At 41.5% G+C, this 19296-nt stretch overlaps 1 protein-coding gene across 1 annotated transcript in view; it reads right to left on the reverse strand.

Moving 5' to 3' along the window:
• Positions 1-1048: 1048 nt before the first annotated feature.
• Positions 1049-19296, reverse strand: part of Mbd2 (methyl-CpG binding domain protein 2) — a 57618-nt gene continuing 39370 nt past the window's right edge. Inside the window, exons 4-7 of the mRNA XM_041639221.1 lie at positions 13390-13480; positions 11953-12130; positions 7250-7388; positions 1049-4361 (exon numbers count right to left, since the gene is read on the reverse strand). Coding sequence (XP_041495155.1) covers positions 7262-7388; positions 11953-12130; positions 13390-13480 — 396 coding nt within the window. The 3' untranslated portion in view covers positions 1049-4361; positions 7250-7261. The remainder of the gene's footprint in view (positions 4362-7249; positions 7389-11952; positions 12131-13389; positions 13481-19296) is intronic.

Genomic DNA, 19296 nt, shown 5'->3' on the forward strand with positions numbered 1-19296 from the left:
CAAAGAAGGTGGTGAAAGTGTTAAGTTGTAAAAAGTTATATAAATGTAAGAAATAAAAGTTTCTACTTATCACCTCTTTAAAAAGTAAACTAAAAGATAATTATTACAAAAGAACATATACTCTGTACAATTTAAAATGTTTTTCATGTTTCAGACTGTGCAACATGCAGGTTAATCACCTCGATTCCAAGTCCCAACTCTGCAGGGCACACCCTGGATTAACTGACACCTGTTCCCTCCTGTGGACTCTGTAGCAACTGAAATGTATTTGGGAGGGGGGTGGTATTGGGGTGGATAGATTATTATAGGTATCCATATTTGTATACACATATGTACACACACACACACACCCATCCCAGAGGTGGAAGTGAACTGGACAGCCCTGCTGAAGTTAGGAGGCAGGGGTCTCCTGAGATCACAGAATTCTCTTCTGCCTCTAGGGGGCCCCAGACAGTCCTTTGAGCTCCCAGGCACAGCAGAAGGACTGAGCAACTAAATGCCTGTCCCTGCCGCTTGGGTTGCTCAGTCCTTCTGCTGTGCCTGGGAGCTCAAAGGACTGTCTGGGGCCCCCTAGCATGGGATAAATCCGGACTAGCTGAACATAGGGGACAATGAGGACTACTGAGAACTCAAGAACAATCGCAGTGGATTTTTGATCCTACTTCACGTACTGGCTTTGGGGGAGCCTAGGCAGTTTGGATGCTCACCTTACTAGACCTGGATAGAGGTGGGCGGTCCTTGGGCTTCCCACAGGTCAGGGAACCCTGATTGCTCTTCTGAGCAGATGAGGGAGGGGGACTTGATCGGGGGAGGGGGAGGGAAATGGGAAGCGGTTGTGGGGAGGAGGCAGAAATCCTTAATAAATAAAAAAAAAAAAGAAAACAAAAAAAAAAAGGACTGAGCAACTAGTTGCTTCAGCCGTGGTGAAGGGTGTAAGAGTTACACTCTGAAAGCTCTCGGGCCCTACAACCCAGTCTAAAGTCCTTCGTGTCCAGGAGCCACAGCTGTCCTTTATGGATTAAGTTATTGACGATGATTTACACAAATATTTTTTAAAGCTTCAAAATTTATTGCTGTACATTTCCTCATAGCATTCACTATGGAAATAGTGCAAATATTTATTTTGAACTCTATCGCATTTGAAAGATCACAAAGCTTTAGATATCTTTTGCAATCATTTATGAAGATCTATATTAAACTTGTATTATTTTTAAAATTTAAACATTATAACATTCAAAGAGATTATATAATGCTTTGTAAAGGAAAAAAATTTCTGGAAGCCATTGGGCACTCTGTTTTGATAAAACTTGTTTTCTACCTGCATGAGTCTTTTACTCACACACAAACTCAGTCAACAAATCCTTACCGACAAGCACATTCCAGGCTTTGTCCAAGGCCCTGGGGGGCTTAAGATGGAAAGACACCAGCTCTGCTTTTACTTTGATTACAGATCATACTAGAGTCGGACATGCATAACATTTTTTACAATACAATAAAGTGCCTCCGCGGAGGTATTTACAAAATACAGTGAGAACTCAGACAAGAAGAAGAGCATCTGCCTGGAGAAATTGGGGCAACAGCAGGACGAGGTCGCCACTGAGCTGACACTTATCCGTGAGCAGGAACTTGCCATGTTAGACAGGTAGGCAGGGGTAACAGGGGTACAGACACTGAGGCCCAGCAGAACTTCAAGGGAGAAATGATGTGGCTTTTCTTGAAGGGAAAGGCAATGGGGACAGCAGCAGGGCGAGGCTGACTACGTGCAATAGGCTAAGGGCTGGGGCTGTACCAGGAAACAGCCTTGCTCTCCTGGAGCTTACATTCTACTAAAGAGACACAGAATCAACAAATCAAACAGGTTTTAGAATTCTATACAGAGAAATGGGGTACTGAAAACAGAGCTACGAAGACAGTCAGGGTTACCGACAAATGCCTCTTGAAAGTAACAGGGAGGACGGTGACAGCATTCTCCCGAGTGTGCCTGCTAAGTGCCAGGCACTGTACCAAGCACCTGGCCAACAGCATCTGGCGGAATCCTCACAACTCTATGAGGTAGGTATTGTTGTTATTCCTGTATCACCGAGGAGGGAAGAACTCAAGGAGACTGAGGGCCCTGACAGGCTCTCTAACTGCAAAGTTCCTGCTCTGACACTTGAACCTGCATTTAAAGGCATGAGGAATTCTAAGCAGGGATCACCTCTGCTTCTCTGGAGACAAAAGTGGGGGAATAGAGAGAAGAAGGGACAGGGAACAGCTGGAAAGGGGAAAAGCTATTCAAAAGTCCAAAGGGAGGGAAGAAGGTTCCTGTGAACTTAGTGGTTGTGGAGGGAAGGATGTGAGGAGTGTGGCTACCTCAACACTTGTAACAGGATTAAGATGCTGCAAGCAGGGGAATGAGCAACATCCAACATCGTCCCTGTATCTCTGTCTTATCCAGCTGAAGTTGATTTTGAGCCAAGTTGAAGAATCCAAGATGATGGCGGTTTCTGATAAAATGACGAATTTAATTTCAGACAAGTCCTGTGGGTATACTGGAAACATCTCAGCCTCATGCGATGGTCACTAAGACACCGCTTTGTAATGGCTTTTACACCTTGTGTCTACCTGAGCGAAGGACACAGGGAGTAACTACTGAAGCTTTGTGGTATGGTCACTGTCAGTTTGCTTCAAAAGTCTCTTTACAGAAGTTTGCATGGTGGGTTAGATTCTGTTGTAAAAAGAATATATGATTGCCAAAACGTGATCTCAAGACATAGCTGTATGTAAAGAGTTGGGGTTTTGGGTAGGAGAAGAACAGCTTTTGGAAAGCCATTCCAATAGTAACACTAGCTCTTTAAGAAATATCAGTGTTAACTCCAACATTCTTAGCCTGAGTCACTCTGATGGCCGCTAGCTGGGATCCTCTGGCTACAATCCTCCCAGAGCTGGCAAGTCTGCCATTCATCTACCAGCAGCGATGTTTCCAGAAAATGGGGGCCTAAGGCTCAGACATATAAATTTAGTAACCAGAAATTCCAAAAAGTATTGTTACAGTTTGGCAATAAAGTTCCAAAACCAGAGCAGCCCAAACACCCAGTTGGAAAGCTTTGGCAATCCTGCTGCTCCATTCTCCCCTGGGGATGAACGGGTGCAGGTGACACAGATGCACAGGTGGTCACACCTTGACTACATTACTTCAGGTCTAATTTTATTGTGTTTTGGTGATGGTGGTTTTTTGGTGCTGGGATCTGAACGTAGGGACTCATGCATGTTTAACATGAGTGCTCATTTAAAGTGAACATAAATACACAAATACATCAACTATCCCTATAAAGCAACCTCCATTGTGCCTTCATTTTTCACAATTTCCTTATAGCCACTCCCTCTTGTCTTTGGCTCAGATCAATTTAGGTATGTTTTAATTTAAAAACTCACTGAATAATTTAATGCCAGTTTTAATAAATAAATATCAAGCTATTTCAGTGGTAATAAAGTCAGGCTTCAAACAAAAGAAAATAATTAATACTTTGGTCAGATACTGATTAGTAAAGCTTCACACTCCGGCTCATTGCGCAAAGGATCTGAAGTGCTCTGCAGACTCAGGAAGCTACCGGGCAGCACCCACAGGGGGCCTTGTATAGCTAACTTGTGTCACAGGAAGAACGAGCCTTACTTTTGTAGCACTATTCAAAGTCCTAGTCACAGGCAAGAGAAGAAAAGAAGAAAACTGGATGGCAGGAGACAATGTGAAGCTTCTGGCGAGACAATCCCTACAGAGAGAAGCCTGTAGGTGCACTGCAATACACCAGCTCCATTTCCAAGCTAAGGCGAGGGTCTAAGTTGAGCATGGATCAGGAGTGCTATCCGGGTCTATTATAGTGTGTATTCTTTAACAGAAAAAGTTCCAATCAGTCTGTGAATATAATCATTTATTTGTCTTTACAGTGATGATGGAAGAATGTACAGGTATCTTCTTTCAATAAAGTATAAAAATCTGCTTATATACAGTGAAGTCATAATAATCTTTAATTGGGAAACTTATTTGGTACTCCTGATCTGTTTATATTAAAACTGTGGGGAACAAATATCTCACGTAAGTGCTACATTTCCAGTAGACCGCACCTGGCATCAGAAGCTCCACTTCATTTTAAGGGTCCTGCGTGCTATTATAAAAGACTAATTTTAAGTCCTAGGACTCAAAATAAACATCATTTGGAATAATAGATATATACATCAAAAATACATCTAGAAAGGCATTGGTTAGTGCTATTAAAAAGCTCTATGTGCTCAGGTACACTGTTTTCTTACAGGCGGAACCCGGTGGAAATGTTTTCAATCCGTTTCTAGCAATTTGCTCTTGGGGACGGTCAGTTGAAAGTTACCTGTGGAGACAGAAGAACAAAGATTTCTTAGGCGAAAGGTCAGTAAGACTCACTGAGAATCCCATCTGTACTGGGCTCCAGGACTGGATGGGGATGGCTGGAGACCGGAAGTCACCGGATCCTTTATACTCCACTATGTCATCCTGGTGACTTTATACCCAGTTCACTGCCATACATATTACTGCTTATACAATATTTCTGGTCTATAATTAGCAAAACCAGCAGAAAAAGGAAACTTACAGGGCACATAAATAAAACATCCTAGCAGATATCAGCCAAACACAAACATATTTCTGAGAAAAATCTACCTAATAATGATTTCTTGTGCTTCCCAGTGGTTGACTTGACTTTACAGCATTTGTGGCCAAACCTGAGATGACTGCGCAGCTGCAAACTCACAGCCGCATGTTTCACATGCTTGTCACTGTCTCCTTCCCACAATCGCTCCTAAAACGTCTGATAACCTGGGGACCTATCTATAAGTACACAATGTAAGTAATACAAAAGATCCTGGCATGTTGCTTAACTAAATAAATAACCTAAGTAAACAAATGTGTGTCATCCTTGCATATATAGGATATTAGGGAGAGCAGCAACATGAGAAGGCCAGCGTGCCCAGGAAACCAAATCTCAGAAGACTTCATCTGTGATGAGCCAAGTGAAGCTAGCCAGCCTTGCCTGTTATCTAGCTATAAGCTAGAGCCCCACCTCTTTTACACATGAGGATGAACATCTAAGCAGGCTGTATAATCCAGGTTCTTAAGAACTTTGTATGCATAGACTAAACAAGTAGGTCATGTGAATGTAATTTTAATGTTTAAGAAGTATTCTAAGTTTTCCACAAGCTACAAGTCTAATGGTCTGGTCTAACAATGTCTTCTTGAGGTCAGAATATAATATACATAAGTCCATGGTTATTGAACATATGAAATAATGGTCATTTTTAAGGCTTAATTAAAATTCAATCATTCTGCAGTACTAATGAGAGACGCACACTGTCTGAGGCAATGAACGGGTGCCAGCTCCTGTCCACCTGCCTGATAATATGAGCGGTCTGAGTGCTGCCTGAAGAACAATCTAGAAGACAATCACCAAGGAAGCAGAGGTCTAGTTATGTCTCAGCTACAGGGCTCTGCCTGTCCGTGTTGATCTCAGGAGTAAATGACAAAAGAGAGGAAAACAAAACAAACAAACAAAAGCCAAACTGACAGAGAGATGTGCCACCCCAGATTACATCTTGCCATGATGGCATAAACTATATCATGGGGAACAGCACTCACGCAGACTCCCTCAATGGCTTCAGGGACATTGTGGCTAGGGCCTCAGAGCACAGGAGCCTGCTCTAGATTTCCCTCTCTGAGAGATATAACACACACTGAATGAACACATCGGATTCCTACAGTGTGACCTTTCAGCCTGGAAAACAAAGTGTGAACTGTCTCCATAGTGTCTTCCTAGCCTCAGCGAGTAAATAAACAGTATAAAACACGACTGAACCAGATTCTCCTAGTAAGGACATAAAACATTTAAAACTGGACTAAACTGGATCTAAACTAAACTTCTGGTCAGGAAATGACGTGACTGATGTTTGCTGTCCTGGACATGTAAACAGCAGATATTATATTATATATTGGTTGCAGTGTCATCACAGTACTGGACACTATTAAAATAAGGAGAGGCACTCAAGGAAAGGGAAGGGGACACTAACAACTACACCCATCTTCTCTCAGCTCCCTATCTGTGCTCCTCTGGAGAACAGGACTCCCAGGCAGCTGCTCCAGTGGAAGCCTGATTCTCTCCACTGCTGTCTCAAGCTCACTTCCAATCAGCACCAATCAGGCTGATTCTACCACCAAATATGTATCTCAAATCTACCCTTCCCTGCTTGTGTCTCCTATCACCTTCAGAAAGCTACCACTGTTGCTCACTGGACTACCACAGCAACATCTCAACTGGTCTCCTTGCCTCCAAGTTTTCTCTACTTCAAGCCAAATAAGCAAATATGATCATACCTTCTGCAAGAAGTCCTGACTGACTCACAGGCCTTCCTGATTAGACCTGCTGCCCACACATTGCCCTCCCCCACTCTCTACATTCCAACCTCTCATCTTCTCTCTGAAGAAACAAACCTTCTCTCTGTTAACCCTCTAAGCAAGCCACTTTCCACCTATGTTCCTCAAGACTCAGTTCTACTCGTCCTTTATGACCAAGGTAAAAGATCCTTCCTCAGAGTAACTTTGCTGAGCCTTGGTATCATGTTCTGCTCTGTTGTCTCTCCCTCTGAGATTTGGGTTCAGAGGGAACAAGTCATTGGCATAAGGATGGCAAGAATTAAAACAGATCTTGCCAAAACACAAGTGGGGGCTGGAAAGCAAGATCAAAGCCACAGAGTGTGAGCATTCAACAAAACAGAGCACACACATAAACAGAGCCTACATTTGCATCTTTAAGGAAAATTCATGTTATACTTGTCACCGTTCTGCCTGTTCTGTACCTAACGTGTGGTATGAAGCATCTACCTAACGGGAAAGATTTTGCTCATCTTATTGCTATAATTCTAAGGAGAGCATGCCATCCCTCTGTAGACGAGTGGGGCCAGCCATTCCTCTGAACCCAAGAGTCCCTTCCTCTTTCCTCTGCTTTCTCTCAGAACATCATTGGCATTTTTTCACCACTGATCAAAACCATATGAAGTACACCAAAGATCCCTTGTAGGTAGCTACTGTGGCAAGAATGTCCTCAGAGAATCAGGACAGATGTAATAACTTATGGGTCCTTAAATACAGAGGGGACACATGAAGGACCCATGAGGGAAACGGACTACATTAGAGTGTTGAGCAAGCTACGAAGGGAAACGGCTGCCGGTCTCTGCGCCTGTGTTTGCTGACCTGATCATATTCTTAAGCGTCATCTCCACTGTCCATATCGATGTCTGCCTCCTCCGTGTCAGCAGCCCGGGACAGGATGTCCGCCATCAGTGCTTCTTCCAATTTCTTGCGTACTTGCTGGACTCGCTCTTCCTGTTTCCTTTTCAAAATCAGAAGGAAATGAAACTGAAAATTTGGAAAGTAATAAAATGAAACTACCCTGAGCACCCCCGAAATCACTTAGAAAAGCACACTTGCTTAGACTCCCAAGTCTACCTCTACACATACAAACCAAACACTGCAAGTTTCTCCAGAAAAAAAAAAAATTAAAGAACAGCTAGCTGTCCAAGGGTGGTGATCTCTTGTCTCAAGAGAGTCTGGAAGGAACAGGTGAACTTCAGTGGCCTTTTCCTCAACCTCACGAATTTCAAGTGTGTGAAGATTTGGAATGATGAGTTAAAAATAAGTAAAATAACTTGGAAGCAAAGATATGAGAAGACAATAACACAGAAAAGAAAGGGAGAACAACTTCTTAGGCGAAGCATCAACAGAGACGTGCCAGAGACACAGCAGGCCGGGCTTGCTCAGCATTCTATGGCTGAGTCAGGAAAGAGCATTACTGGGAAGCTAGGTCCACACAGAAGAGTCAGGCCCACTGAAGGCTATGACTGGGGACAGAGATAATCGCTTCTGAGATGAGCCTAGTAGGCCAAGACTATTATCATGACCTTCCCTAGCTTGGTGACAGCAAGGTGATCTCAAAGTGACAATACCTGCACATCATAAAGAAGGTCCTAAACCATTAGAAGAAAAACAAAACCCAGGATAAGAGGCTATTAGAATGCTCTGTGGCTCTGTGAAGTACAGGGGGCAGGGAATGATACAGTTTCCTGGGAAAGTTAAGGAAACAGAAATCCAGAAGCAAGCAAGGAAGCCGGAGTGAAAAATAAGGAGGCAGAGGAAGCAGTGAGTGGGCTCGCTCCAGGGACAGCAGGTCGTGCCCTCCTGTGTGAGGAGACCAGGAATGGTTGGATGGATGCAGAACAGGAGAAGAAGCTGCAGTAACAAGGAAAACCAGGGACTGTACTGGGGGTGGGGGGAACCAAGTGGTTTCCTCCAGTAAGGCAGACAGATGGCAGCAGTGTGCAAACCTGGGAGAGCCAACAGGGAGAGGAAACATGTTTTGAGGACTCCATCAAATCTCTGAGATTAGCCAGCTGTGCAATCCCTTCGGTTCTAACACCCAGGACTGAATGACATTGCATCCAAGGTAAGGAGTAATAAGCACCTTCCAGCAATGAAAATGCTTTACATTTCTTTATTAAAACAACTAGCACAAAGGATTCCTAAGAACAGACTTCCAGTTCCTGAGTGAAGCTTTAGATCGGGCAGGCAGGAGGAAGGCAGTACGGGTCAATCTGACCTCTGTAGTTTCTTCACATCAAATGAAACTGGAGTTCAGCAAATGCTCGTGTAACGGAGCAGGCTCCAGAAGAAAAAAATTGTTCATTTCTTAACATAGTTTGACTCCTCTCTGGCCCAGTAACTTGTAATTTATGCCAAATGACATATAAGTCACATTGGCAGTCTCATCCCTAAAGCCGGAACAGGAGAGACGCCAGAATGATGCATCAAGGAAGACGGGGTGGGGCACACTGCATCTTGTAAAGAAGGCTATCTCGAGCTCTAATGTCTGTTGCTGAGTTTCTTTTACTTTAACCATGACAACAAACAGGCTTGCTGTCGGGGTAGGCAGAATCCTATGACGTTCTCTAGGAATCTCCCGCATCCCATATGTACTCCTTGGGCAATTTCTCCCAGTACAGGTGGGGGATGTTTGTTGACATGGTGAGATATCACTCTATAGTTGGTTACTAATCACAGAATCATTAATTAATCATGAGAAAGCTGAATCTAGTGAACCTAACCCAATACAAAGTGTCCTGAAAGAAAACTGTGAAGGTATAGAGAAGCCACATAGTGGGGAACTGCAGGCACCTTCAACAGCACAGAGCAGCCCTTTCCAGCAGTCAACAAGCAAACAGAAGTCTCAGCCCCGGAGCACACTGTGAATTTCATATCAAGTGTCTGAACTTAACAAAAACCCCATGCTCCAGAAGGGAAGATGGTCCAGACACCCCTGATTTCAGCCTAGTGGGGCTGAGCAGAGCACAGGCTGTGCAACCACAAAAGTGTAAGCTTGTAAAAGACTAAAGCTGTGACTCACCTGAATGTTACTAAGTATCAGAAAACAATTATACCTACAACTGAAAATATAGTCAAATATGCTGAAGAGGTATACTCAATGCTGAGATTCTTAACCAAGTGTTCACACGGAAAGCAGACACTACAACTAAAATAACAGAGAGGATTAGCAGGCTCCCGTGCAAGAGTGAGCTCTTTAGTTAGAACTTCGCAGAGCAAATGTCTGCCAGATGTACAAACGCCCACCGGATGCAGTGAGAAAAAGAGCAGCAATTCTGCTCATGGTCTCTTCTGAAGCTGTGCCAATTCAACAAGGAAAGCTGCTTAATAATTCCTGTTCCACCAGTTATAGCAAATGATTTGTTAGACAATTAACCCAAATCCAAGCCTGGTTTTAAGATTCCTCTACTATGAAAAGGTCTAATCTTGAAGCCATTCGTATTCCCAGTACCCCAGTCCAAACCCATAACAACTCGGTGAAAATCCTGATCTCTATCTCTGTGTTCATACAAAATGGAAAAAAAAAAACTTTGTTTCCCAGATAATTATCTTCCTCAAAGTCACAATGATCCATAGAGCAACCGCATCTCTTGCTTTTTTATATTTTCTTTTTTAAAACTCTTCAAAAGTAAAGTTGATTGCAATTTCAGGAAACCAAAGAATATGAATACAAACTTGAATTTTTTTCTTTCTTTTCAAAAAAGATTATTTTAAAGTCAAAGGATCATTTTCCAATTATAGGCTCATACATTTAGGAACATTTCCATATCAACCTTTATAGATTTAGATGGAAACAAACAGTAAACTATTTCAAATTGGATGATTCCAAACTGCCATCTGCTGGTTTCATTGAGGAATGACAGTCCAGGAAAACTGACTTCACATAGAAACAGTGAAGCACACGTACACACTGTACAACACAATATACTGAGGCATCACTATCATCACTATAAAGTGATGGTACAAAACCCCAAAGTCTCAGAAAGTAACTTCCTCATGATCTCACTATTCAGTATGTTACTTCTCTGAAATAATAGCTGGCTTATACTTCAGGGTGCTGCCAGTCCAAATCAGGTTTTCTTTTACTGTTGTTGCTAAACACCTGCTTTGTGGTCCTGTCCTAAAAAGACTGAAAGATATTTATAGCGGTAACTATGTCCTCTCTTCATCCTGACTCTGTTTACCTCTTTGCTGTGTCTTTATCATTTGCTTCCCATCCTGCTCTACTATATGAGTATGTATATGTGTATATGCATGTGTATGTGTGTGTGCTTGTGTGGGGGAGGGGCTTGTGTATTTATGTGTGCATGGATGGTGTATGTCTCAGGAACAATTTGAATCTTCACATGTAACAATAAAGCAGTTATAAATAAACCTCTAAACTGAGCTTGAATGAAATAAATATACTCATGATAACTAAATTGAACTTTAAAATGTCGTAAGGCAGCAGGCTCCCACCTGCGTTAAAGAAAGGCCGGTTTGCAGACAAACAATGCACAAAGAATCATAAAGGCATGGCGGAAAAAGTAAATGGTGTGGTTTGGGAATAGAACACCTGCCTTGAATGCTAGAGGCCTGGGTTTCAATTTCAAGCACTATAAGAGGCAAATCAAAACTAAAGAACTGGCATAAAAGGCCTGATGGATGAAAGGGCTCGTTAGAGCAGAGTTCCAGAGGCAAGGCTGTCAAGCTGCTGCCTAGAGAGTGACTCATCTGGTGATGACACACATCCGTGTGATGGTCACTCTCATTCAAAGCCTATTTTCAAGAATATTTTTCTTACAAAGATCTTTATCACATTCCATTCATTTCTGAGAAGCTCTGTCTTAGTCAGGATTTCTATTGCTGTGATGAAACAACATGATCAAAAGCAACTTGGGGAGAAAAAGAGTTTATTTATACACTTCCATATCACAGTTCATCCCTGAGGGAAGTCAGGAGCTGATGAGGAGGCCATGGAGGGTGCTGCTTACGGGCTTGCTTCTCATGGCTTACTCAGCCTGATTTCTTATAGAACCTAGGACCTCCAGCCTACAGTGAGCTGAGCCCTCTCACATCAGTAGCTGCCCTACAGGGCTGCCCACAGCGTGGTCTTACAAAGGCATTTTCTGAACTGAGATACCCTCCTTCCAGATGACTCTAGCTTGTGTTAAGTCAGCATAAAGCTAGCCAACACACTCTGTGAAACCCAAAGTATGATTTCTGATAGATTCATCCCTTATTCTTTTTTCAATCTAAAAGGCTTGGAACCAAAAGAAATTTCTCCCCCCCCCTTTTTTGGGGGGGGGGAGGGATTTGCATACACAGAGAGATATCTTGGGTATGGGACCTAAGCCTGAACACAAAATTCACTTATACTTCACATAGAGTTTATACACCTCAAAAGTCTGAGATGTTGAACTTAGTTTTAAGTTTTGAATACAGGATGATCAGCTGTACCCACTGTGACACCGAGCATAAGGCTTTGCTAAAATTTATCTGGCAGCAAAACTGAGGTGTTTAAAGTTACAGTGCCTTACCTAATGTCTTCATCTGTGACAATGAAAGCTTTGCAGAGGGGTTGGGATGTGTTAAGCCATACAGCAGGGTTCTTCTCCACGGCCGCAGAGACTTGTCCTGTGATTGGTGCAGAGCTTGTGTGCAAAGCACTGGCCACAGCAGACAGAAGGGTCTCGTCATTGCTACCCGGACCGACTCCTGCAATGCGAAAGCAACACTGCTGAAAGGAAAGCATCCCTGTGCCCGGGGGCCGGCCACTGCCTCACAGAACCAGTATGCTTATGCTCATGTACGGTCATACAGGTAAACCTGACACCCGACAGGGCAACAAAGAACAATACCTACCCATTTAACAGCTACTATGCACCAAATGATTGACATTAAACAACGACAAAACAGTTAAGTACTTTAAACAAAACTTCAACTTTAAAACACATTTCCGAAGGCCCTAAACTTCGGAAAAGTTCTGTGCATTTTCTCAAGAAGGGTCAACTATTTAAATACCTTAAAACCCCTATAAAAGCACTATGCTATATTCAAGCATCCCTATTAACATAGCCTAGATCAATTTCTTCCTCTAGCTTTAATATCAATTTCCAAAAGGATCTCTATTCTTATTGGTATCCTGAGACTTCAGGAAATGTCAATGCAAGCATGGCACACCCAAACTTAATCAGTTTTTTCAGATGACCAAAAAAAGTTCAGATTCCTAGAAATAACTGCATACCTTCATGCTTTTAGGAACCTCTCTCCACAGCAAAATTTAAGTAAATAATTTAAAGCAATAATTCCTACAAACACAGAATGAGGTAAGAGCACAACGATCCATTTGGAAGTCTTTTGAGAAATCTACACTAAGTCAAGACTGAGGACTGAAATTCCAGTCCTAGAAAAATAATGCAACTCTTAAATGAGGCATAACCATACGAAATGACAAGTAGACTGGCCACTGAGGCCTCTACCCCAGAATCCACTAGGCAACATCAAGGACCAAAGTGTATATTCCTACTGCAACTTACAGCAGCAGTTTGTAGAGACGTAGGAGGTCTTGCAGTAGTTCTTTTAGTGTAAGAAGATAAGAAAAAGAAAGTGTTGGGGTGGAATGCTGCTATTTGGGAAGCAGGAAACTTGGGGAACCCTTTGTTCATCTGTACTTAAGGCTAAAAGCAGCACACGAGTTAAGGGAGATGACATGGCCAACCTGGAGCCAAACATTTCACACAGAAGAAAAAGAAATCCCAGGTGACATAGTATACAGAAGCATCCTTATGACACGTTAGTCATCTATGCTTTCCCTTGGTTTCTAGCACAAGAGGAATGTCATCCAGCAAAGCACATGTCCCCCAAAGCGAAGGCCTACTGGTTCAGGCCAATTATAGATGCACACTACCTAATTACAGTCCCTGGTACACAGTAGGCACCTAATAAATATCTATTCAACTAAACTTAGATGATACCTTGAAGGCCTTTGGGTAGCTCCATGGTTTTTATAATTTGTTCTGTTACATCTGATGCACTAAGTCCTTGCAGTCTCTTCTCCCAGAAAAGCTGTAAGGCAAAATTCCACCATTAGTAGACACGGAGACATTGATGCTGCTCAACAGCACAGTGTAAGTCATTCCAGTTTTCTGATTTTTTTCCTTACTGCATGCTAAATGAAACTTTAAACAAGAACTCTTTCAGCACATCCTAACTCCTTCTGATGAAATTACTCAAAAAGAGTTGTTTTGATTATGCAAACTCAACTGTTACAATATTACAGGCTGTTGTACATTATAAGCTATACATAATTCTCATAAGGTATCTTCAAAAGAATGTCATAATTTGAATTTTTGAAAATTAATTTATCATAAAATGTCAATGTTAAAATTTACCAGAAAAAGAAAACAAATAACAATATCCAACATCTTTATGGAAACATGATTTTTCTAAAGCATTTAAATGTAGACTTTTAATACACTTAAGGGGAAAAATACTATACTTATTATTAATATAAATTTTTCCCAAATATCTTAATACCAGTCATGAATCACTTTCTCCCTGTCGCATAGGTACCTGAGTCACCAAACCACTCAGTGGTCCCAGAAGACTGTTCTGCCCTTAGTGAGCACTCCCTGCCCCAGGGAGTCGACATACTTTCCAGATTTTATTCTTATGTCTCAATGAATGTGTCCATCCACGTAGCATAGTCTCTAAGTTCCTATCACATACTATGCTTGTCTTCAGATGCATAATCAGCAATGGTTCTTACCCTCTTTCTTTTAAAATCTATATCATATTTACTGCAGACAAGGAGAAACAAAGAATTCTATAGGACTCCCTTCCTTTAATCATAGATAGCAGCACATATTGCATAGTTGCTACTGAAAAACAATTTCTGTAATGAGAAACAATGGAGGCAACAGAATTAAGGTTGTGAAAGACATAGGAGCCCATGTGGAAATTCCAGATCCACCACCTGCGAGGTGGACAGCGCTGGCCATGTTTTACTTCTTCAAAAGCTTTCATTCCCTTTTACAGACGTGGAAGCGATGGCTATCACACAAGATTACTGTGGAGAGTCAGTGAGGTAATATATGTCACGCACCTATAATACAGCAGTCATAAAACTTACTATATTTACTTTGAACAAGATTTAGCTACTTTGAGGGCCTTGGGAAACTTAATAAATAAAGTCAGATAAACCAGAAGATATGATAGTATAATTCTCCTTATGGCAGAATAATAATATGCTGTATTTATAATAACCTCAAAACTAGCAGCAAGAGTAGACTCCAACAGACAGTCATAAAGACCTTTCATGTACACTTATATAGTCATGTGTCTTACATCTTCCCGCAAGTAATAGTCATAGTAGAAAACTTAGCCAATTAAGCAGTCAGTCAATACTTGGGAGATGTAAGTATATTAATCAAGAATTCAGTGAAAGTATGATGATTATCATAAATGTCCCAAGAAATCCTTTCCCCATTCTATTTACACCTTGGTATGAAAATGTTTTTAATAACAAAGTTTTCAATACCACAGTTTTTAATACCAGTTATTCTTTTTAATAATTAAATAAAATCTAGTTAAATTTCTAATTAATATATGCTGAATTTAGAACTGGAAGATTATTGTCAATAAGTGTTTGTCTTGGAATTATGAGGACCTGAGTTCAACTCCCAGAATCCAAGTGAAAAGTCCAAGCATACTGGCATAGGACTGTAATCCTAGCACAGGGGAGGGAGAGAGGCAGATTCTGGGGATCGCTGCCCCATCAGTCAGCGCAGGCCAAATGAAGAGACAGGCCATTAAGAGAATATGTCTCAAAGGAGGTGAATGGCATTCAAGAGGATAAGAGCTGAAGTTGCCTTCTCTGTGTGTGTGTCTCATACACACACACACACAAATATGTGTGTAGAACCCAAAGATACATACGTGTGTATTATGTACACACTATTTTGCCAGTTCATATTCACTGGTCAACTCACTACAGAAAACTGCCTATGTACTAGACATGTGCAAACTCTTTCCCTTGCAATGACTCTCTAAACACTACAGTATAATAACGATCAACTCACATTCACATCATAGTAACCTAGGTATAAGCTAAGGCATAGAGGAGGCTGTGCAAGGCTAATGTGCTGGTATTATACCGTCTTACACTGTATAATACTGCCACATACACAGAAGACTTGGGCATCCTGTGGATTCAGATATTAGAAGGTGGTCCTAGGACTAATCTCCTGTGGAAGAAATGACTCTATAACGTAATTTGTAAAAATAAAATAGCAGTACCAAAAAAAAAAAGTATAGGGACTATAGGTGGTTATGATTCCTAGTATTTTACACCTAAAATTCTAATCCCAGATATTAAAAGATAATTTTTGAATGTATCAATCTTAATTTTAAACTTCTTGTCAATCATAAAGAAAATTATACAAAAAGCTAGAAGAAAATAAAGTATTGGACTGGAACATGGGTACACGTGTCTAGTTTTTATCAGATTGTAAGGTGCTGCAGCAGCTCAGCAAACCGGATGATCTATTTTCACCATCCTTAGGCAGTTTTTAACTCTTAATCCTTGGGGAGAGTAGGGAGGGGAAAGTCATCTTTTGCCTAAATCAGTGGTTCTCAGCCTTCCTAACACTGCAACACTGTAATACATTCAGCTCTCATGTTGTGGTGACCTCCAACCATGAAAATTTCTGTTGCTACTTCATAACTATAATTTTTCTACTTTTAGTAATCATAATGAAAATATCTGCTAAGCAGGACATCTGATATGTGACCTCAGTGAAAGGGCTGTTCAACCCCAAAAGGGGTCATGACCCACAGGTTGAGAACAGCTGGCCTAAATGTTTCTCAAGGTCTTCATGAACTTGAGATGTTTACTAGGAATAGATTATGTTCCTCTGAAGTATTCCTCAGTCAGTCCACGCCCAACAACAGTAATATTCAAACTGGAAGTCTTTCCACATCTGCGAGGTGGCCTAGTTTCCTTTCTGTGCTGTGAGAAAATACCCCGACAAAAGAAATTTGAAGAGAGAGAGGGTTTATTCAGCCTACAATTCCAGGTTACCATTCTTCATTTTACGGGAAGTCAAGGCAGGCAAGGCAGAAACTTGAGCCATTACTCATTCAATGAAGAACAGAGAGTGCATGCATGCGGACCTCTAGGGTTCCACTTACTTGCTTGGTTTTTGGTTTGGTCTGGTTTTGCTTTTGCTTTTCAAGACAGGGTTTCTCATATACAGCGCTGGCTGCCCTGGAACTTGCTTGGTAGAATTCTGGCCTCCAATTCACTGAGATCTGCCTGCCTCTGCCTCCCAAGTGCTGGAATTAAAGGAGTGTGCTACCATTGCACAGCTGCCTTCTCCACTCTTACTATAGTTCAGAACCCTCAAGCCAAAGGAATGGTACTGCCCACAGTGAGCTACACACACGTCAATTATCATGATCAGGACGATCCTCCACAGATACGTACACAAAGATAATCTGGACAACCAGACATTAGATAACATTCTTGGAAACTCTCTTCCCCAGGGATTCTAGACTGTTTCAAGTTCACAAAACTATCACAGAGTTCCCATTTCACCATAACTGCCTAGACTCTCTCAGTACATTTTGTAAATACTAACATTGTAACTAATTCTAACATGAAAATCTGATTTTACCCGCTTAATTCAATGATTTTCTCAACTTAATCTTGCTGCCTGCTCTGATACCTAATGCTCAATAAATATAATACTTAAGAGAAACATTGATTTAATAATTGGATCAAGTCCCAAAATCAATACACTAAGAATCTTTCTAATCCTTACCAACAAAATCCCTATGTGCCTCTAAATTCTTCTTGTCACACTCCAGAACACTAGAAAAATCAGATAGCTCCCAAGTGAACATCACTTTTTATTGCCCATGGTCTCAGCAATGGCCTGTCAAGTAAACTACCTGACTGTGGGAAAAATATCAGGTGGGATTAAACATTACTTGTGTATAAGCACCAAGCACATAAAACGTTGGCAATGGACAATGCTGGAAGAGCATTCTGGTCAGTACGAGGCTGACACCTCACTGCTCCTTCTCTAGGGTCTTGGTTTAGTACGTACATCAGAGCATTATCTAGCACAACTGCCTACACTTTATCTACCCTGGCCTCCCAAAGAGGCAAATAGGATGGTGTGTCACCAAAGCCATTTCTTTTATGAGACAAACCACCAAATATGTCAACTGTAAGTAAAACTAATCCCAAACATAGCATCTTTGTTTTTTAACTGCTGAGGTTTAATTTGGACTTTGGGAATATATTAATTTGTCTTTTGAAAAGCATCATTAAACCTGTCACCACCCTGAGAGCATTAACTCACTCTGTGAACACATCTATATTCTGAGAAAGTCAGGTGCATGGTAAGGCGGTGAGTCCTGCGTGGATGAGTGTTGCTGCCATCAACAGGGCCAACATACTAACCTCAACATTAGAGAACTGGGGAAGAAGAGGTAGCTCTAGAAAATGTACAGGGATATTCTATAAGTACACAGAAATGGAAAATAATGTCTACCCAAAGAAGTAGCTTAAGCAGTAACCAGCATTCCTTAGTTTTACACAGAGTAGTCAAAGCGGGTTATCTCAACTGTATATCCTGAAGCCTGACTCGCAGAAACTCTACAGAACTGTGTTTCAGCAATCAATTGTTGGTTTTGGTTTTTTTTCTAAGACTGTTAGGTGATTCTGATGTAGGCATAAGAAGCCTAGTTTAAGCTGTGGCGAGAGAATGGCATTATCCACAGAGTGGTGGTATCCTGCCAACACCACAACTGCACATTTTAGCTCCAACTATGCCTGAAGATAGAAAGTATGGATTATCCTCCATACCTCAGAGTCTAGATGACAATAATGGTCTCCTCCCATTTTATTTCACTGTAGGAAGATATGTTAACGTAGTCAAATTTTACTGATTGTATAAGGAAAGGGCTCGCCCAAAGTTCAGCTGTGCAGCACAACCATCCTCAGCCACAGGACCTCAGTGGCATGGGGGGAGCAGCTACCGCTGACAACCACCACTTAGCGACCCACAAGCCCAGCCCTATGGTAAATGCTTTATTACAGGAATTTAGTCACTCTTTGCTGTATCATTTTGGAAAATATAAATTCACATTTATAGACAAAGAAACTGAGGCTTGGAGGGGCTGAACACGAAGTGAACAATGCAGCTAGAATCACCCCAGGTTCAGATAACTAAACATCCTGTTCCAGACAACAAGAGCAGGAACAGCACTCAGTGTCTGCTCTCCACAGGACCACACAGCAAGGTCTTGGACTACTCTATGTGACTTCAAAGATGAATGACAGGTTTATACCTGTTAAGAAAGCTACTGAGTTAGTCTGAAACCACTTAAAGTACAACATCCATCTAAGGAACCTACATACAAACACTCTGCAAGTCGTGTCTGACGTCCGCCTTCTCCTTATACAGAATAAAGAGGCACAGGTAAGTAAGGCCTTTAGCTAAAACTGGTGTAGAGTCTTGGGGAGACAGAAAATTGTTCTTTGGCTAGGTCACATGATTTTCTTAAGTATTATTTACAGTCTCTGCGAATAAGCTTTCTTATGCCCAGCTACAAATACCAATCATCTAAGTCAACAAAATTTTCCAAGGATGGAAATTTTAAAATAAGATGTTCCCTCTAAGAAAACAGCCCCAGGAACACAGCGCTGACGAGGTATATGAATAAGTATCTCGTGAGAGAAAAAGGGTGGCTCACTACGAACATGTATCCAAGGGCTTCCATTTTATTCTGTAAGAATACTGTTCTAGATTACCTATACCAATGCCTATTTGTCATAACCATAGGGGAAAGAATGTGTACCAAATATACCA

The sequence above is a fragment of the Microtus oregoni genome, unplaced genomic scaffold (assembly GCF_018167655.1).
Source record: "Microtus oregoni isolate MIOR12 unplaced genomic scaffold, Mior012 000057F_ref0000458, whole genome shotgun sequence".
NCBI lineage: Eukaryota > Metazoa > Chordata > Mammalia > Rodentia > Cricetidae > Microtus > Microtus oregoni.